General features: G+C 45.5%; 1 protein-coding gene across 2 annotated transcripts in view; it reads right to left on the bottom strand.

Moving 5' to 3' along the window:
• Positions 1-22,113, bottom strand: part of PLXNC1 (plexin C1) — a 155,442-nt gene that overhangs the window by 101,213 nt on the left and 32,116 nt on the right. For both annotated transcript variants that reach the window (XM_060412507.1, XM_015094600.3), the window contains exons 3-4: positions 17,778-17,912; positions 13,304-13,404 (exon numbers count right to left, since the gene is read on the bottom strand). In XM_060412507.1, the coding sequence (XP_060268490.1) occupies positions 13,304-13,404; positions 17,778-17,912 (236 nt within the window). The remainder of the gene's footprint in view (positions 1-13,303; positions 13,405-17,777; positions 17,913-22,113) is intronic.

Raw genomic sequence — 22,113 nt, 5'->3', positions numbered from 1 at the left:
TGAAATGGGAAGCACTCTTCAGCTTCTCAGGACCTCGGTTTCCCCCATCAGTAAAAAGCAGGCAGCAATAAAACCCATCTTCCTAAGAGTAACATCGAATCGCACATGGGGTGTTTCAGAAATGGTCCACTCTCCCTAAGCGGGATACAAGGGCCCAAACGCTACAAAACCTCACTGGTACTCAAGAGCAAAAACATCAAAGCCTGGCAGGAAGGCTTCCAATGAAGACAGGAACATTGGTTTCAATGTGGAGTTGTTGTTGGGAACAGGAAAAGTACCAGGTCACCAAGACGAGTGAAAACATCTGAGGAATTTTTAAAAGCCAATCAATACATACTTATGAAAGTGCCTGCTGAGATAAGGTCATTTCAAAAAAAAAAAAAAAAAAAACTATTCCATTAAAACATATGTTTACTAAAAGGGGTGTTCCTAATGGTACCTGCTCGAGCTACACAGCATCAATTTAAAAGATGTGAGGATAAGTAGTTTGGAGACTGAAGCTGGACCGAACAAAACTGGCTTCTGAGTATGGTAAGCATTCCCTCTGTGCCAGCCACTGTCAGCTGCCTGGGTGCCAAAAGCTGGGCGCCTTCATGGTTTCATCCCCTCTCCACCTTCTGCTTTGAAATATTCATGGCTCTTCTAACAGCTGACAAAGATGATGAAGAACCCAGGGGACTTGGGTCCACCGAAGACCCCCCTCCAGCATGAGAAGGCCCCCACATCCCTTTCAGCCTCCTTGGTAACCCCGATGCATGGGTTCGGCTTCTGCCAGGGTAATTCAGTGATGCCCTGAGGCCCGAATAACATATTCCTCTCTGCTCCCCACTGCTTCCACCCCACAGACAGTTGTCCTGCTTGCTTCTACACAATTAGTCGGCACAATGGGGTCCTCACACAAGGAGGAGGGGCGGCCCCCAAATCCCATTATTTTCCCGATCGCTGCCGTTAGAGCCTCACTGGACCATAAAGGAGTGTCACAGCACAGAATGCAGCATGAGGACACGTCCCAGGTTGGAAGGAAAGGGGGGACGGATGCAGAACTGGGAGCCGTCTTCTGTCATGAATTGACTTCCTGGCCACAGCCTCCAAAGGGGACATCCCAAGGTGGAGTGCGCTCCTTTGGGTCTTGGCTCAGCTGCCCTCTTCTCTGTGAGGCTTCCCAGGACCTTCTGATTGAAACTAACCTCCCCTGCCTCCAGCTGGCAAGCCCTACCCCCTCCTCAGCTTTATTTTTCTTCCTAAGGGTGATCACATCTGACACGCTATGTTCTTATTTATTTTCACTCTTCCCTCATGTAGTTGGGTCAGTAATGTTCCACCCCTAATTCATGTCCACTCAGAACCTCAGAATGTGACCTGATTTGGAAAAAGCGCCTCTGCAGATGTCATTAGTTAAGCATCTCAAGATGAAGTCATTCTGGATTTAGGGCATTCAATGACCAGTGCCTTGACAAGAGAAAGGAGAAGACAATTTGGACACATGAAGAGGAAAAAGGCCACGTAAAGCTGGAGGCAGAGGTTAGAGATATGCTGCCACGAACCAAGACACACTGGAAGCCACCAGAAGCTTGAAGGGGAGAGGAAGGTTTCTCCCCTCGAGGTTTCAGAGCGATCATGGCCCTGCTGATACCATGATTCTGGATTTCTAGCCTCCAGAACTATGAGAGAATAAATCTTCACTGTTTGAAGCCACTGAGTGTGTGCCATTGGTTATGAAAGTTTTAGGAAACTAATACATCTCTAGAAGGACCTGCATGGGGGCAAAGACATGGGGCTGAGCTGTTCATCACTAGAGAACCTAGATGCTTACTGAGAACAGCGTCTGTCACACACTAGGTGCTCCATAAAGATTTGTTAAGTGGGACTTCCCAGAAAGTCCAGGGGTTGAGAGTCTGCAGAATCCACCAGCCAATGCAGGGGACATAGGTTTGATTCCTGGTCCGGGAAGATCCCACATGCTGTGGAGCAACTAAGCCCATGAGCTGAAACTACTGAGCATGTGCTGGACAGCCTGTGCTCCACAACAGGAGAAGCCACTGCAACGGGAAGCCCCTGTACCAAACTAGAGAGTAGTGCCCACTCACTGCAACTGGAGAATGCCCATGAACAGCAATGAAGACCCAGCACAGCCAGAACACACACCCAAATCTGCTAAGTAAATGCATGGATGCTTCAACTCTCAAGCTGTAGAAGGGTTCCCATAACTCAGGTTGACCTAGATGTGTAACCAGTCTTCCATGGTGGGTCTATCTGGAGCAGGCTCTCCCTTCTCCCCACCACCACCAGGAGGGATAATGTCTCTAGGTTTCTCCTCCCTTTCACTATGGTGGTAGGTAAAGGTACTGGCTTGGGAGTTAGAGCCTAGATCTAAGCCTAGACTTTAATCCTGTTTCCACTGCTTATACAAGCTATAGGAAGCAGATGAATGACCCCAAAGATATCTATGTCTTAATCTCTTGAAGTTGTGAATGTGTTGCCTTACTTGGCAAAAAGGACTTCAAAGATGTGATTAAGAATCTTAAAATGGGGAGATTCTTTCAGATTATCTAAGTGAGCTTAAAGTAATCTCAAGGGTCCCCGTAAGAGGAAGCGGGAGGGTCAAAGACGGAGATGCGATAATGGAAACAGAATTCAGAGCCAGAAAGGTCTGAAGAGGCTACGCTGCTGACTTTGAAGATTCAAGAAGACGCCACAAGCCAAGGAATGTAGGTGCCTCCAGAAACTTGAAAAGACAGGAAATGGACTGTGGACTCCCTATGGGCTCCGGAAGGAACACAGTCCTTTCTACACTCTAGTTTTAACCCAGCAAAACCCTCTACAGACTTCCAACCTCCAGATCTGTAAGATAATAAGTGTATGTTGTTTATGCCTGCAAGGTTGTAGTTATTTGCTACAGCAGAAGTAGGAAATGGATACAGAAACCTAAGGCTGTTTTCTCATCTTAAAAGCGGGTACTGTAATAAGTGCTTACTTCACAGGGTACCAGGAGGACTAAATGGAACACGCAGGGGACATTCAGGGCATAGCATCTGACGTGTGGTAAGCAGATCGTCCTCCGTGCCTGGGGACCCTGTCTCCTGGCTGAGCCTAGGCTCAAGGCAGGCTTCCTAGGGAAGGGGCTCTGTAACTGCATTCTGAAGGAGAAATGGGCATATCCTGATGGATTCCTCCACTGAAAAGTCCCCAGTGGCCTTCTCTGCTGCAGAGTGCCCGCCTTTCACAATGGTAGACCAAACCAGAGTAACTCAAACTTCAGAGGAATGTGTTTATGGGTTACCATGCACCGTGGGTCACCTTGGTTGAATTCTCAGGCAACAGCAGCTCCTAGGCCTTACAGGTGATGCTTAGGGGAGACTTGAGAAAGCAGTGTCTCTTGGGAGAGGGAGGGAAGGAAGATCTCAAGACAGGAGAGCGATGTAGGGGACTGAGTACGTCCATAAGCAAATCATTGAATTCTTTGTGCTTATTACTCTGGGGTGTTGAGGATGAATATGTTTAGCAGGCTGATCTTAGTTTTTCTTACCAGCATTCAAATCACCTTCTGTTACCCCCTTTCAGCAAGTCTGTTGTTACGCCAAGTTGAGAAAGGACCTCTTTCACAGTGTCATGAGTCAAACAGCCAACCAGCAGATGAAAACCTAAAAACTGCCACCAAGGGCTGCTTGGAAGTCTTCCAACCGCCACCGTGGAAGAAACGCAGAGGATGTGAGTAAGTGTTGCACTCATACAAATAAGTGAGGGGAGTCTACAGATACTTTGAAATCAGCATGCCTGGGGGCTTTGTCCCCATCCTGTACACATGCTCTGGAGGCGGGGCTTTCCAGGACAGGACCATAAAGATGAGTGTGGCTTTCCTGACATGTACGTTTTCTGAAGAGGACCCAGCCTTGGTTCCATCACGTGACCGGGACCCCAGGTGGAGCCCGTGATGGTGTTGGGACAGGTGGTGGGCTACGTGAAGTTTGGAGAAAGGGCTGCTAAGTAGATGACTCAGGAAGAGGCAGGAGGTAAACTCACTCTTCATAAACATACCGGAAGGCAGCAACCCTAGAAGGGGAGGAGTGGCAAGTGTGGCACGGTTAATGCTTGGCTTAATGCACTTCATCTTCTCTGCCATCAGGATTGTCTTTTAAGAACACAGATATGATTGTTTCGGTCCTCTGCTGAAAACTCCTAAGTTCCCAGAACCAACTAATAAAGTCCAGATTCAGAAACCTTTCCTTCCCGGCCCCTCCCCATCTACTTCCTCCTTCCAGAGAAGTGCTGGGGTGAGACGATTCAGTTGGAGCCCTTTCCCTCAAAAGATCTCCTACTGTCAGGACTGCCCCTGCGGCCCAGCCGTGCTGCCACTGCAGGGGCCATGGGTTTGAGCCGTGGTTGGGGAACTAAGATCTCACAGGCTGTGCAGCCAAAAAGGAAAATAAAATGAAAAGATCAAACCCTTATTGTGCTGGTTCTGCTGCCTGAATTATCCCTCGCCCCCCACCCTTGGTGAAATTCTCCTTAGGCTTCAAGACCCAATATTCTCCTCTCCCTCAACACCCAATTTTAACGTGACCTCTTCTCTGAAGCTTTTCCCAGCCTTGGTTACAATCAACCGCTCCTTCCTCTGGGCGTTCGCCATAACAGCTAACATCACTACAGTGCTTCCTACGAAGAGGAACTGTGCCTAGGACTTCATGTACATCGTCTGATTTCATTCTCTCAACAACCCTCCAAGAGAGGTACTGTTACTACTCTGCCTTATGAAAGTGAAAGTCATTCAGTCATGCCCCACTCTTTGCAACCCCATGGACTGTAGAGTCCATGGAATTCTCCAGGCCAGAATACTGGAGTGGTTAACCATTCCCTTCTCCAGGGATTCTTCCCAACCCATGGATCAAACCCAGAACTCTTGCATTGCAGGTGGATTCTTTACCGGCTGAGCCACCAGGGAACCCCAAGGATACTGGAGTGGGTAGCCTATCCCTTCTCCAGGGGATCTTCCTGACCCAGGAATCAAAGCAGGGTCTCCTGCTTTGCAGGCAGATTCTTTACCAGCTAAGCTACCAGGGAAGCCCCTGCTTTACAGAAGAGGAGATTTGGCACAGAGATGATAAGAAACACAGGGGCCTGGATTCGATCCCAAACACACTGACTCCAGGGTCTGCACTCTTCTTTCTCTGCTGGACTCCTCCTTCCAGTGTGCAAGTCATCCCCTGCATTGCTGGGCATCCCAAACTGGCTAGTCTTTCTAAACTCCTGCTCAGTCAATAATACCTCGGTCCCTCTGGTACCCAAGCCAGATACTTGCACTCTTTCCCCTATCATTTCAACAGCAAAGTCCCAGGACTTGAGACCCAGCTTCACATCTCTCAGAAGTCCTCCTCCATCTAACTTAGGTACCCATCCTTTGTGTTCCCACCCAGAGCCAAGTACAAGGCCTGAGACACAGTAGGCATCCAGTGTAGGCTTGGGTATCATTACTCTTTTTGTGAGGACTTAGATCAAGAGAGAAAGAATACATCTTCCAGAAAAACAGTGGCCACCTTGATATTTTATTTTTCATTTTATGGCCCTATTTTTAGTGTGTCAGACTCAAGGGAGGAATCCAATTAATCACTAAGTCCTGTCACTTCTATCTTCCAGCCAGCCCTTAAATCCACCTGCTTCTCTCCATCCCCACGATCATCTCTCTAATTCAGTGTCCAGTCTCTTACTGGTTCACAACCACCTTCTCAGTGATCTGCGGGTTTCCAGCGGAGTCTTCTCTAGACTGTTTTGTGCCAGAATGCTTGTTCTGCACCACACAAGTGATCCGGTCTGCCTTCTGACTGAAACCCTGGAATGGCTTCCCAAAGCCTTCCCAGGAAAATTCAGACCTTTGACGCGGGCTATAAGAGTCCTTCTCCCCCACCCCGTCTATCTGCACTAACTAACACTCCTCAGACCACACCCTTGCGCCATACTGCCTGTCAGGCCAAGCGCTCCCCCAGCTCCCAGCCTTCGCATGGCCTGTTCCCTCAGTCTCCTCTACCTCCTCTCTCTGTACCTGGATGCCCTCTGTTGCTCACATTTCAGGCTCGGTTTAGACATCCCTTCCTCCAGGAAGCCTTCTGTGACCTAAGTTTAGGTTGCTTTTCTTTGATTGATGGATTCATGTCCACTGAACCTGTGGTTCTCTTTTTAACTGAAGTATAATTGACCTATAACACTGTTAGATCCAGGTGCACAATATAGTGATTTGATATTTCTATACATTATGAAACAGTCACCAGGACAAGTCTAGGTACCATCTGTCACCATACAAAGTTATTACCATATTCTCATCATTAATCATTATTCCATTTTATAATTACTACTAATTATTATTAATTATTACCGTATATTCTCCAGCGGTACATTTCACTCCCATGACTCGTTTATTTTGTACCGGAAGTCTGTACCTCTCAATCTCCCTCACCTATTGCACCTCCCCATCCCCCTCCTCTCAGGCCATGACCTGTTTGTCTCTGTACCTACGACTCTGTTTCCATTGCTATTTCTGTTCACATTTTTTTAGATTCCACATTCAAGTGAAATCCATCCAATATCTGTCTTTCTCTGCCTGACTCATTTCACTTAGCTTAATACCCTCTAGGCCCATGCACGTTGCTGTGAATGAATGGCAAGATTTCATTTTTTAAAGGTCTGAGTAGCAGTCCATTGTGTACATACACCACAACTTCTTTATCCACTCATCTATCAAAGGATACTTAGGTGGCTTCCACACCTCGTCTATTGTGAATAACACTGCAATGAACATGGGAATGCACGTCTCTGTTTGAATTAGTGTTCATTTTCTGAAGAAAAGTACCTAGGTGCGGCATTGCTGGATCACGTGATGGTTCTATTTTCAATTTTTTTGAGGGACCTCTACAATGTTTTCCATAGTGGCTGCACCAATTTACATTCTCACCAACAGTGCACAAGAGTTTCACTTTTTCCACACCCTCGCCAACATGTGCGATTATCTAGATTTTTTTTAACTGTGCCTCCATGGAATCCTCCACTTCCTCTGTGCTAAACGTTATTACTCTCTATTCACTTATCAAGATTAATAGATTGGAAACCCCTCGGCGTGTTGGGGTAGACTGAATTGGTGTTCCCAGCTCTGCAGTCTCTCCTGTGCTAGAATGAGGCTGGAGCAGGTGCAGTGTGTACCCCTACCTCACTGATGCTGGGCTTGGCTATGTGGCTTGCTTGCCAATGGAATATCAGCAAACATGACATGGGTGGAGGCTCTGCATGCACCACAGAGTTTAGCTTGGGTCCTTGCACTTTGCTGTCTGCCTTGAGGAGAGTACATGCAGACATGTGAAGCAGATCTGAACCAAACTTTCCACCTACAGCTTGACAGAGAGTCCCCTTCCCACCCCCACCCTCCACTGGAGCTGAACCATGAGCAAGAAAAACAAATTTTTGTTCTTGTAAGTCACTGAGATCTGTTGGCTAACACAGTATTACTGGAGCAGACCTGACTAATAACACTGTCTCTATGACTCACTGGGCTTCCCTGGTGGCTCAGATGGTAGAGTCTGCCTGCAGTGCGGGAGACCCGGGTTCAATCCCTGGGTCAGGAAGATCCCCTGAAGAAGGCAATGGCAACCCATTCCAGTACTCTTGCCTGGAGAATCCCATGGATGGAGTAGCCTGGCAGGCTATAATCCATGGGGTCGGGAAGAGTCAGACACAGCACGACTGAGCAACTTCATTTTTCGCTTTTTTTTGTTTTTATCCCTCACTAGACTGCAACGGAAAAGGCAATGGCACCCCACTCCAGTACTCTTGCCTGGAAAATCCCATGGATGGAGGAGCCTGGAAGGCTGCAGTCCATGGGATCGTGAAGAGTCAGACACGACTGAGCAACTTCACTTTCACTTTTCACTTTCATGCATTGGAGAAGGAAATGGCAACCCACTCCAGTGTTCTTGCCTGGAGAATCCCAGGGATGGGGCATCCTGGTGGGCTGCCGTCTATGGGGTCGCACAGAGTCAGACACAACTGAAGTGACTCAGCCGCAGCAGCAGACTGCAAGCTCAATGTGGGCAAGAAAGAACTGTGTCCCAAGCACACAGTAGGTGCTCAGGAAATCTGTTGATGTGATGTATGACTGAATGAATGAACCTTGGCCAGTGATGGGTCTGTCTCTTTAGCTGGCATGTAAATTCTTTAAGGCCAAGAATGACATCTGATTTCTCCCAATATCACCTAGTTATGTCACTTCCCACATTGGGTTCTTGGTAGATATTCAATAAATATTTATTGAAATTAAATAAATTGAATTTTGTGGGCTGACTTGGGAATCAGCCCTTAATTTATGACATTATTTCTATGGGAAAAATGCATTCGGAGTGCCAAACAAATTTGCAAATGAACTTTTGGAACCTCACCCGTTCATTGGTTCAGGATTGCCAGTTTTGTGGAAATCCATAACTGAACACATGTGCTATGCTTTGCAATATGGGAGAAACTGAGAAGCTGCTTTCAAACCCAAGATATTCAGCCTGCAAAAATTCACTTTCCACCCACACAGAAAAATTCAGCATAGGTTGGATCTGAGGTTCCAACAATAAAATACTAGACTTTTTTGAGCTCATTGTTTGTCTAATTGCTTTTTATCAGCTTATACTGGATGCCCATTCTTCGTACTCGATCCAAAGGAAGCTAAGATCATTTTCTTGCACACTACCACCCCCCCAACACATCCACTTTCTAGACATCTATGTAATAAAACTCAACCTTCTCAAAAGAGAAAACAAATTATTTTTCTAAATAAATCTGTGACATTTAAAATAAACACAGTGGGATGCGCTACAGTTATAAGAAAACATCCCCCTTTAGAATTCCTAATTTTGAATGGTACTGGGAGCTTAACATGAGTCACAGATATGAGGCTTAGTTTTATTTCATCTTAGGCCAGAACCAAGCCAGTTTGAAACCAAGTGATCTGACATGGCTGGGAAGGGCCATCAGTTCACAAACCTGGAATGTTTTAATCATACTTAACACATCTCAGCCTGCCATTGGTAGACTTTCCCAACCACTCAATCTCCATTCATTTAACATGCATTTTTAAAGCACCTATCATGTGCCAGGCACTGTTCTAGATTCTGGGGATATGGTCATGAACAAGACGAGGCTCCCAAGCAACTTACATTTTAATAAAGGAAGAGGCAGAGAAAGAAGATCATTCAGGTAGTGATGTGTGTGTGTGTGTGGGGTGGGGGGGGGGTAGCTGCTCCGTCATGTCCACCTCTTTGTGACCCCATGGACTGTAGCTCAGAAGGCTCTTCTGTCCATGGGATTCTCCAGGCAAGAATACTGGAGTGGGTTTCCATTTCCTTCTCCAGAGGATCTTCCTGACTCTGGGACTGAACCCAGGGAAGCCAGGTAGTGATGAGGCCAGGAATAAAACAAAACAGTGATGTCACTGGGAGTGAGGTGAGGCTACTTCACACTGGGTCATTAGTAGGGGGGGAGATGCGCGTGCTGGGACCTGATGAGTAAGAAAGCACCAACCGTGGCAAGATTTGGGGAAGAATTTTCTAGATTGAGGAAACAGCTGGTGAAAAGTCCCTGTGGGAGGAACAAGCCTGGCATAGTCTTAAGTTAGAACGAAAGGGCCAAGTAACCAAGGGCCTGATTCTTAGAAGCTCTGTATTCAGGTCCTGTGAGTAAGGGAGTCAGACTGAATTCTACAATGGAGGCCAGTGGAGGTTTTTAAGCTGGGGAATAAAATGATCTGGTTGAGATTTTTAAACGCCCACTCCTCTTGGGGCAGGGGTAAGGGAACAAGAGCAGAAGCAGCAGAAGCTATGAGCAGCCTTTTCTAGAAGGCTGGAACTCCTTTATCACAGCCCATCATCAATAAAATCCCTGGAGTCTTCAGCTTCTCCAGCTGTTCCCTTCACTGTTTTGTTCATCCTGAAACCAGGCTCTCCCTGAGGATGCCAATTCCTGCAGCCCACCAAGGGCTGGCTGCTTCCTCTCCCTCATCATAAGGGTCCTCCTTGTTTCTTGCTGCCTCTTTAGAATGATTCTTCTTCCCTTCTTTCCAAGCCTGCTCCCCACACCCCAGCTCGGAAGCTCAAGCCATTGGGCCATCTCTCCAGAGGCCCCCAAGGCCCACCCCATCACGACCATCCACAGACCATGCAGCCTGCAGGCAATACCTTTCTTTTTTTGAATATCTTGCTCCTCAGTTCCTCCAAAATTGTTCCATAGTCCTTCTTGAAGACTGGCCCAGCAAGCACTGTGACCCCTAAGTTGCCCACCCTCTCTGCCAATGATCTTGTCCTCCACCCTACTTCAGTTACAGAATCCCACCCCAGACCCTGTCAGGACCAATAAGTCTGCCCCCTCCGTGACCTTAATTTCAAGTTCCCCATAGTCCAGGGGACTTCTCCAGGTCTCCAGGTCCCCAGGTCCCACAAGTCTTAAACCCCAAAACAATCTCCCCTGCACAGAGCTGGCTACCTTTTGCCATCCCTCACGCCCATCCTCACCTCCCTCCTTAGAGCTCACTTCCAGCTTGGAGCCCAGGGTCCACAATTGTAAGTATCCAAATCCATATCATCAGGCACCCTCAGCTCCTGGACCCCACTTTCCTCTCTTGAAAACTCCCTGCTGCTGCTTAGCTGCTTCAGTCGTGTCCGAGTCTTTGTGACCCCATAGACCGTAGCCTGCCAGGCTCCTCTGTCTATGGGGATTCTCCAGGCAAGAGTACTGGAGTGGGTTGCCATGCCCTCCTCCAGGGGATCTTCCCCACCCAGGAATTGAACCTGTGTCTCCTGTATTTCAGGCAGATTCTTTACCGCTGAGCCACCAGTCCCATCTCTGGCTAAATCTAACTCTCCCCTATCCTACTGCTATGCCCACAGTGCCAAACGGGGCCTGTGAAAGCAGAACCAGGCGTACTGCTCTCACTTCCAAAGCAAGACCATGGGCCTCACGTGCACCCTGACACTGTCTGGCAACTGCTCCTCATTTCCCAGCTCTGTTCTCTCATCCTCTCTCTTCTGTGCCTTCTCTCACGCCTCCCTTCCAACTCCAGGGCTTCCTCCCTCTCCTCACTCTCACTCATCATACGTTCCTGGAAATAATGCAAAGTCACATGAAAAGACACTGCATACACTTCTACCACTGACCTGCTCCTGAGCCCGTATTTTCCTCCTGCCCTCCCAGGACTAAGGATGGAGGGTCCCATGCTCCTGGCTGAGGCTGGCTGAGGCCTGGCCCCCACTGGCACAGAAGACCGTATTTTCTTTCATCTGCAGAAAAACAACACCCCACAATTCTCTTCTCTCTCCTGTATTGTCAGTTTCTCCCACACTACTAGAACTTTCCCAGCCGCACAAAAACACAGCTATTTCATGTATCTTAAAAACCAACTCTCTGGACTTCACACTTTCCTGCAATGTCTGCTCCGTGTTTCTGCTGTCTTTCTCAGCAAAGCTCCTCCAAAGAGCTGTCTCCGCTCCATCCTCTTCTCATTTTCTCTTTACAGTTTTATCACTACTTCCTGTCCTTGTCACAATTGGCAGTAATCATCTGCTAAGTCCAGTGGTTCAATTTGCTTTTCTTGCTCGACATCTCAGCACAATCTGGCGCGATGGACCACTCCCCTCCTCCTTTCTTCCCTGGGCCTCCAAGAAGCCACCTTCTTTAGTTTTTCCTCTCGCTTCTGGCTGTTCTCTCAGATCTACTTCTTCTTCATCTCCCTGACCCCTAAACCCTGCACCAATGCTCACTGAACTCAAAGCTTAGTTCTCCAACTACTCCTCTCCTCAATCTACGCCCCCTCCCTCACTGGTCTTACGACTTCACGACGTGTATCATCTGAACACTACTAACTCCCCAAATTCACATCTCCAATTCAGACATCTCTTATGAATGCCAGACCTGTGTTTGCCCATAGAGTGGCCACTAGCTACATGCGGCTATTTAATCACATCTCCACGGTGACCATCACCACCAGCTCCACCACTGTTACTGAATTAACTCCTGCACAGAGCTCTGCAAACCTAGAGAACCTACATCAGTGGAAAGGGTTGCAAAGATTATAGCAAAACTGCTTAGTCGGTGTGCGGCGATACAGGTCTGTTCGTGATCAGTTCATTTTCTTCAAGTCTAGTCTTAGGGAAGCCACAAGAAGAAAACGTTCCTACCCAATTACAATTATTCATGAGACTCTTCCTGGCCCTGCTTCTTTTGTCTGCCGGTGATTCTGACGGCAACAGCCCGGTAAGGAAGCTCAGTGAAAGGCAAGGGCAATTATGCATCTTGCTGCATCTCAGCTTCAGACTTCCTCCATGAACTCTTAATTCCATCCCCATATTTTTATTTTGTTTTCTGAACCTCTTGTGTATATTGCATTTCCCCCCTCCCCTTCATTCCTCTTGCCTTCCTCCCCCCAAAAGCCTCTCAAATTCTCTTTCTCAGCCTTCTTTTCTTTCCCCAAATTGCCCCTTGTTTAGCCTTCAGCTTCTCTGCCCCTGTTCTACTCTTTCTTATCCTTTTTCACCTTTAAAAACTGAAAGCACCAACCTGACAGACACTGTTACGGTGTGTGTGTGTGTTTTCCTCTGCCTGAGCTGCGGCAGGCTCTCCTCTCCTCACTTCTATAGCAGAGCCTGAGTACTGGGTTGCCATGGCAACAGTGAATCCAACCAGGCCGGTCCCAGCTACACTGGGAGCTGCCATGGCGAGGAAGCTGCTACAAGTCGCCCTGAGCCTAGATGGGTCGTGAACATCGTAATTCAAGACTGAGCTGGGCAGATTCTGCCCGGAGACTGCGACTGCACATCAGGCCTGTGCACAGCTGTACCGCGCATCAGGAGACAGCATCGTCAATAATCAGGCTTCCGCGGAGCCAACCGAACGCGTGACATCGTGAGGATTCATTTGAAACATTTCAAACATGCCTATTCTTTTATCTCCGCTGAGGAAGAACCTTCTGTCTCTCTCTAATCTTGGAGAACTCTGCAGAAAGTAAAAGAAAAACTGACAGCCCCAACTTATCCCCTCTCCCCCACCTCCAACTCCCCCTACCCTTCCAGCTTGGGGACCCTCTCAGCCGTCCAGGTCAAATGATTTCAGTAACACCATTGTGGCTGGGAACATCCCCGAGAATGAATTTGGATTACACAATGATATTTTAGCGGGTGCCGAGATCAGTTCCCCCAGGTCATTGCAACGGATCCTTAAAGTAGGGCAACAAGTGTGCAGCTGCATCGCACTGTTTCAAAATTGCAAGTCGGTGAGAAAACTCAGGAAATACCTTTGTAGCGAATGGCACCAACCGCAGTGAGGGTCTGTTGCTGCTAAACACTCCCAACAGGATTTATGTTTACCGCAGTTCGCAACACGAATTCTCCTCACCTAAAAATAAAGATGATGGCAGCTCAGATGGAATTATAAGCAACATCAGAAAAACTCCAACACCTTATCTGATGAAGGGCCACGAGGAGGCATTTATCAACTCAAACACTGAATGTCTGTGTAATGACATCGGGCAGTGGTTCTCAAGTCCTAGTGTATGGAGCAGTTTATCACCATCTCCTGGGGGAGCTTTTGAAACAGCAGATTCCCAGACCCCCTGCCACTGAGACTCAAGTTGAGCAGGACTAGGGCAGGGGCCCAGGAATCTGTATTTTTAAAGAGTTCTCACAGGTGAACCTCTGTTAACCTCTGCTAACAGGTACATAGTTAGCTTTCTGATCTGCTAATAGTGATTTCCATGATCATGGAATCAGGTCACCTGGTTTTCAGAGAGCAACAGTCAACAGCACCTTGGAGATGAGCATCAGGGGAAAGCAACAGGCTTTGACCCCAAGGGTCAGCAGGAGGTTGACCCATGGCATGAAAATGAGGACCACCCCCGCCACACCCCTCTCAGGGGTGTCCCATCACCTCAGCTCCCAGCTCACTGCTCACACTCCCTCCACTGAAGGCAAAAAGAAAAGAAATTGGAGTTTTCCAATCATTCTCAGCCCCTGGAGCTGCCTCTTCCAGTTGCCAGGAAATAGCAGCCCCCAGAGAGGGAGATGGTGATGGGCAAACCCAGGCCCCAAAGGCAGGCCGAGCCTCCAAGCAGGGCCGGGGGAGGCAGGGAGGACCTGAGCCTCACACGGCACATTTTTTGCAGGCAAAATCCCACAGCAGGTAGTCAGGAAACCTGCAGAACTCAGAGCCAGGAAGTCGTACCTGCTGGAGACCATACGTAACTTCTTAAATCACACAGAGAAACAGAGTTCTAGAAGGAGTTTGTGAGAAAAGCAGAGTCCATTCTAATGAAAAGTCCATTCTAAGTTGACTTTGTGAAGAATAACCACACCCATCATCTCACAGTTCCCAGGGTGGCTGACCGATGCAGCAGGCAGGCCACGAGCCTGAGCCGAAATTAATCAGAATGTGGATACTTCCTTGTAGCTCACAGGACATCTTTGTAATTCTGGGGTGTTTTCACAAATGTCACAGAATCTCTCTGACCTTGTTTTCTCACCTGTGACATGGTGATGGTATTGCTAACTTCACAGGGTTATTACCAACATTGCCCAGCACATAATACACACTCAATAAATGCTAGCTCTTGCTACTACATTGGAAAAAGTTTCCACGGTCCAACAAACATGTGAAACCTCACAGGCAAAAAGCAGCTTCCCTGGTGGCTCAGACTGTAAAGCGTCTGCCTACAATGCGGGAGACCTGGGTTCGATCCCTGGGTCGGGAAGATCCTCTGGAGAAGGAAATGGCAACCCACTCCAGTACTCTTGCCTGGAAAATCCCTTGGACGGAGGAGCCTGGTAGGGCCCAGTCTATGGGGTTGCAAAGAGTCGGACATGACTGAGCGACTTCACTTCACTTCAGGTTTCCTTAGCACAAGGCTTCTGAGAGCGTTTGAATACTCTGGTTATGATACTCAAGGGCTGCTGTTTATGGGGTTGCACAGAGTTGGACATGACTGAAGCGACTTAGCAGCAGCAGCAGCAGCAGGAGGGATATAGCAGGTAACATCTGCTCCCAGGACCACTTTTGCTCAGAACATTTAGTACAAAATGGGTCTCCAGAACATTCTATGAGAACTACTCTGAAAAAAAAAGTGAAAGTGTTAGTCGCTCAGTGCTGTCCAACTCTTTGCAACCCCATGGACTGTAGCCTGCCAAGCTCCTTGTGTCCATGAGATTTCCCAGGCAAGAATACTGGAGTGGGTAGCCGTTTCCTTCTCCAGGGAATCTTCCCAACCCAGGGACTAAACCTGGGTCTCCTGCATTGTAGGCAGATTCTTTACCTTGTGAGCCACCAGGGAAGCCCATGGTAAAGAAAGGCCACCTTAACTACTACATTGGACCTGCTTCTCTAACTTAACACACTATAGGGGTTATGCCACAGCCATGTAGCTATCCCCTTGCGGTTGCTTTTAATGACCTGGTGTTCTGTGGATGTACCAGGGCATTTCAGTTTGTCTGTTCCTATCTCCCCAAGAGTTGAGGAAGGATCTTCCTTGGGTTTTGCCTCTGTAGGGCCTATCTTGGCTCAACCAGAACACCAGAGTCTTACTAATAGGAACTCCAGCAGTGAATCTAAGTGAAGAAAGTAAGGATAGCCAGCTTTGATGCCCAGTAGAAAACCCTTCCTAGGTCTTCAGGCTTTGAATGGCCAGACTAGAACTCTTCATCTTCAGAAAGTGAGAATCTATCAACTACTGGTGGTTCTCACGGTGGTTCTCGGCCTACAGTCTGGGATTTGGGGGAAGGATTTATGAGCTGTTTGCAATGTTTCAAAAAGCTGATTACAAAAACATACACAGACTAAGCAAGGCTACAAGTGTCTTTGCTTTGAGCTGGAATTTTATCAGCTCCCTGTGGTAGCACAGTCAGCGCTCTGAGTGGCTCTTTTGAGATGCCCTTGATAAATAAAGCCTGAGAATGGGAACTGTTCCTTAATAAATGCAGTTTGTTGAGTAGATAAAAATCTTTCAACTATGGGAGCCCTGGGGGAAGAAATATAATAGACAGTGTTTAAATGTTGAAGCAAGCTGTTTGCAAAGTTTCTGTATGGTAAAGAACAAAGGTATATGAGATTCACTGGCCATCTCAGTGTGGTCATTTTGAATAGCTGCCTTTTCAACATGCAAAGGGCAATATGGCCTTTTTAGGAAAGTCAGAAGCTCTAAATGGCTTGCACATCATCTCTGTGACTTGGCTAGTACATGGAAACTGATGTCTTTGCTGTTCTGCTTAGAATAATGGAGAGGAAAAGAATGAAAAATGGGGGTGGGCTGAGAGCATGTGACATTCATCATGTAATTATGTAAGTCTCAGTTTTCTTTGCACTTTGTATGTTCAAATGGTCATGAGTCAAAACAACCATGAAAGAATGTTTGGTTTTCACAAATTTGGGGTTGATCCCACTTATTATGGGCTTTGACAGTGTATTAAAAAGCAGAGACATCACTTTGCCGACAAAGGTCTGTATAGTCAAAGCTATGATTTTTCTAGTAGTCATGAATGGTTTTGAGAGTTGGACCATAAAGAAGGCTAAGCACTGAAGAATTGATGCTTTCACACTGTGATGCTGGAGAAGACTCTTGAGAGTCCCTTGGACTGCAAGAAGATCAAGCCAGTCAATCCTAAAGGGAATCAACCCCGAATATTCACTGGAAGAACTGATGCTGAAGCTAAAGCTCCAATACTTTGGCCACCTGATGTGAAGAGTTGACTCACTGGAAAAGACCCTGATGCTGGCAAAGATTGAGGGCAGGAGAAGAAGGGGGTGACAGAGGATGAGATGGTTGAATGGCATCATTGACTCAATAGACATAAGTCTGAGCAAACTCCGAGAGGTAGTGAAGGACAGGGAAGCCTGGCATGTTGCAGTCCATGGGACTGCAAAGAGTTGGATGTGATTTAGTAACTGAACCACAACAGTCATGGGCTTTAAGATCAGGGTAGGATTTAAGTCCTAACCCTGACAAGGCCCTATATATACATATATCCATGAGAAGACATTTAGCCTGAGTCCTCTTCATATATAAAACAAGGGTAATTTTTATTTCACTACATTATTGACAGATTTTGTTAATGTTGTTTATTATATTTGGAGGTTGGTATGTTTGTGTGTACAATTCTATGCATCTAGAGAGACTCCCTTTGGAATAGTAACTAGTACAGCATCGGTAGGATGCTAATAATTAGTTCCCCTCCTCTTTCCCTTGGTGAAAGCACTTTAAAACTGAAGAAAATGTAAAAAGGCATCCTTTTTATTTCAGTAAGCAGAAGCAAGAAGAAAAACTAAAACAGCCAGATAAATTAAGAGAGGGAGGGTGGGTGCCATATATTTCATGGTTCATGAATGTGTATAAGACTGTGGCCTGACATTAACCCCAAATTCCAAAGCCAATCCCATTGGGCATATTCATAAATGCATCTAACCATTCAATGCCCACATGATAAATGTGTAAATTCAGTTACCTTGCTGATTATCCACCCATTTGCAAGCACACACTTCTCTGAAAAACTTGGCATTGGAAATATAGCCAATAATAAAATTGTCTAAATAGGTAATATTTCTTGCTTACTTACTGACAGTAAGGTTTTTAATTCCATGCCTGTGAACCACTGCAGGTCTTCTCAAAGCTTGCAGCAGTGTTTAAACTCAGTAGTTCAAAGTACAAGGTTTACCATCAGATAATGACATCAATCAAACAGTTTGCATTCATAAATACAGAAATGGTAACTAGTATTTCTGCCTACCTCTTTTCCAGCTGTTAGATAGATGTAGATATTCTTCTTAGGATGAGGAACAAGTTTGTAGAAAACAGGTGTTTCTTCTTTAATTTCATAGATAACCTCTGGACAATTCGAGGCCAAATTTTCACCGAGAATAACCTGTTTTTTTTAAAAAAGAAATAAAACTTCCATTAAATAATCTGAATTTCGGGGTAGCAAAACTTACTGCTTAATCCTAAGACTCCATCCTTTCTTCCTCGTTATGCACCGGCTGAGGTGCTCCTTTCCTTAATCATCGGCTCGTGTCTTAGCCTTCAATGCCAGTGATGACAAGCTTGGAATTTCTGTTTTTGTAGGGGACAAAGCCGTGCCTGCACACATACAAAAGGTCACTCTTCAGTGCTGGGGCAGCATCCTTACACGTGGAAGCCCACTGTCCACAATCTCTGACCACGTGGGCCTTATGAGACGCTACAGTGACAGCTTCACTCATGCTATGCCAAGTGATCTTAAAACTAAAGGCAGTCAATCTGACAGATATTTGCATGGGTTACCCTGATTTGCCTACGTGAGTCTACATGGCTATGTGTTTTAGAGTAACCAGGACAACTTAGCAGGCCTACACAAGTAGGTACTTGTTTACACATCAAATATAAGTGTGGCTTTGAAACTGGACATTCCTGAGCTTCATTCATCTTTTGTCAATAAATATCTACTGAACATCCACTGTATTATTCTGGCACATTCTAGATGTTTGCAAAATGGCAGTGAACAAATGGTGGGAAGATTCTGCCCTTATAGAACTTATATTCATGTGCATGCATGGGGTGAGGGCCAAAATGATAATTAACAACAAATCATAAAGTTATAAAATACACCAGCAGGCATTTTATATCATAGGCAACTACATTTAATATCTCATAAAAATCTATAAAGGAACAGAATCTGAAAAAGAATCGATTTATATATTACGATTGAATCACTTTGCTGTACATTGGAAATTAACCCAAAGTTATAAATCAACTATACTCTGATATTCAAAAAATGTTAGCAGGTGATACAGGTCCAAATAAAATGAGATGGAAGATGCATGTTCAATGTAAGCTTCATTAGAAGGCGACGTTCATTTAGAGTCTTGCAGGAGATTCTGGAGCAAGTTACTTAGGTATCTGAACAAAACATACTCTTAGAAAAATAATCCATTGGTGCAGAGGCCCTAAAATGAGAGCAGACCAGTATGACCTGAGCAAAACAAGCAAGGTAGGAGGGAGTGGACAGCAAGGTAATAAGGTGGATCACATAGGTTCTTATTGGCCTGTGTAAGGATTTTGCCTCTTACTCTGGGTAAGGGACAGGGAGCCATAGCAGGGCTTTGAGCATAGGAGTGACACGGTGAGAAGGTGTGGTTTGAAACATGGATAGGAAGGCTGCTCAGGAGACTATTACCCTAATCCTGGGGAAACAGAATGGTAGTTCGGTCTCAGGTTTGCCTCCTGGCTCTACCCTCCAGTAGCTGTGCTACTCTGAGCTAGCAGTTTACTGAAGCTCCCTGGGCCTCAATCTCCTCATCTCTAAAATGGAACTCATAATGCCTTCCTTATACAATAGTTGTTGTAGGACCAGATAAGAATTATGAGCAATGCTTAGCACATAATCAATACGTGATGGATAATAATCTGTTACTAGATTGCAAGCTCCTCTTGGTAGGCACCATGTCCTAATCCTCTCTGTACCCACCCCTTTGCCCCAAACAATACAATGCTTTTCAAAGTGAAGATGTTCAGCATTTTGTCAGTTTGAAAACATCCAGATATAGCATCTTGGAGAAGGCAATGGCACCCCACTCCAGTACTCTTGCCTGGAAAATCGCATGGATGGAGGAGCCTGGAAGGCTGCAGTCCATGGGGTCGCAAAGAGTCAGACATGACTGAGCGACTTCACTTTCACTTTCATGCATTGGAGAAGGAAATGGCAACCCACTCCAGTGTTCTTGCCTGGAGAATCCCAGGGACGGGGGAGCCTGGTGGGCTGCTGTCTATGGGGTCGCACAGAGTCGGACATGACTAAAGTGACTTAGCAGCAGATATAGCATCTATATTCATTCACCTCTCTACCACTGTGGACATCAGTTACACTGGGCATATAACTGGAAAAAAAAAACAAAACCTGGCACCTGAGATTCTTTTCAAAGTCTACAACACATCTACTGGGCTACAACATGCCTGTGCCACACATCCTGATGGTGAGCACATTTTTGCTATTTAACCATAGGCTCCTTATCAGTTTGGCAGATGGAACTGTATCCTGCATGCACTCAGGATCTGGACCTGTCCTGTGATGGTGATTTCCTTCCATCATCTGTTCTGAGTCAAACCTGGGTGGATTTGGTGTAACTGGTAGCTCATGAGAAGCACATGAACTGCTAAGGTCAGTGGCAGCTCTGGAAAAAATCAATGTAACTAAATACATTAAATATGACTTTTAAAAAAGGAAAAGCAATATTTAGGTCCCAAGGGAGTTGGGAAAGGTCTGTACCCCAAGTCATTGAAAAATGATGCTACAGCTGCACCATCCAATATGGTAGCCAGTAGCCACACAGGGCTACTTTTTTTTTTTTTTTAATTTTTTTTTTAGTAAATTCTTTTTTTAAATTTTTTATTTTTAATTTTTTTATTTTTATTCTTTTTTTTAAATTAAAAAATTTTTTTTACTTTATTTTACTTTACAATACTGTATTGGTTTTGCCATACATTGACATGAATAAATTTGATTAAAAATTCACTTTCTCAGCCACATGAGTCACATTTCAAGGAATAACTATCCACATATAGCAAGTGGTTATCATATTGTGAGTGCAGATAGGCAGCATTTCCATCTTCAGGGAAAGTTCTGTTAGAGACTCTGGCCTACAGAGAATGGTGAACCAAGGGAGACCTCGGGGAGGCACTGACCAAGTGTGGACTTGCCAGGCTCCTGTCTTCCCATCTGTAATTCACATTCCTTATTAATCAGCTCAGATGCAAACAGCTGAGCTGGTTCTTGGAAAGTGGTTGTATAGAAGGAAAGAGATAGAAGTCAGATGAAAATAAAAATAAGATTGATAGAAGTTAGAGGCAGGAGAAGATAAAACCCATCATTTGGGAGGAACACCTATGAAGCATTCTTGCCAATAGAGCTGAAGCCAGATCTGATAACCCTTTAGTGCTAACATCCACTTAGCACTAGGAAACAGAAGGGGTAGAGGAACAAGCTAAACGGTACCACAAGGATGTGAACAGCCAAATCCACAATACGAGACATTCCACAGGACCAGAGACTTCCCTTCCTCAAAAAGCCAGTGGAGGTAAACCAAACGACAAGAGGAGGCCACACAGATTCGGAGAAACAGACCAACCTCAATGTCATTTTAGGATCTTGCTCAGATACCTTGTTCAAGATCTTGTTCAGATATCTTGATCAGATAACCAATTTGAAGAAAACAAGTTTAAAAAGACATTCTTGAGTCCATCAGGAAAATTTAGTTATATGGACTTGGTATTAGATAATTCTAAAGAATTATAATTTTCCTATTAATATTTGTGATAACAGCTTTATGGTTGTGGTGATATAAAGCAATGATCATAGTTTCTTCGACATGTATAATAAAATCTGTATGAGTGAAATGACATAGTGTCTTGGATTTGCTTTCAAATTTAAAAATAAATAAAAACATACTTTTAATTTACTCATATCACTCATCCACTTTCAGTGAGCTAGGAGCTGCCGTGTAGTTGTTACTGGAGCTTATTCATTTCTGGAGCATGGTGGATGCAGATGAGTAGGGGCTAGAAAGATCTTATTTGGGTCAATACAGATTTGTTTACTAGATCCCTTAGAGATAGGGCATCAGTATTCTCTCTAGAACTTGGAACTATGTCAGGGAAATTGCTGGGGTTTTTTTTCTTCTTTAAATTACCAATGTATATTTGTGCCAGGATTTGCCAGTTTCTTGAACAAGCTACCTTGAGTGGCCAACACTGAAGCTTGTCCCAATAACTAGAGATGCTGGGTTTAAAGGGACATGCTTCATTGTTGGTGAGAGTAAGACTTCTCCAGAAGGTAATTTGGCATCATCTATCAAAATTAAAGAACACATATCCTTAGACCCTGCAGCCCTTAGTATATATGTGAAATGATGCATGTAATGGGTACTAACTACAACATTGTGTGTTTCGACAAAGGACTGAAACAACCTAAGTGTCCAACAATAGGGATCCAGGTAAGCAAACTACAGTGCAAACAATAAATGCTAGTTAGCAATAAAAAGAGTTAAAATGCTTTTTATGTATTATGTGTTCAAATGTATTATCTGTTCAAAAAG

Source organism: Ovis aries, chromosome 3 (assembly GCF_016772045.2).
Source record: "Ovis aries strain OAR_USU_Benz2616 breed Rambouillet chromosome 3, ARS-UI_Ramb_v3.0, whole genome shotgun sequence".
NCBI classification, from domain to species: Eukaryota; Metazoa; Chordata; class Mammalia; order Artiodactyla; family Bovidae; genus Ovis; species Ovis aries.
The sequence above is the reverse complement of the archived record's forward strand: the minus strand, read 5'-3'. Positions and strand labels throughout refer to the sequence as shown.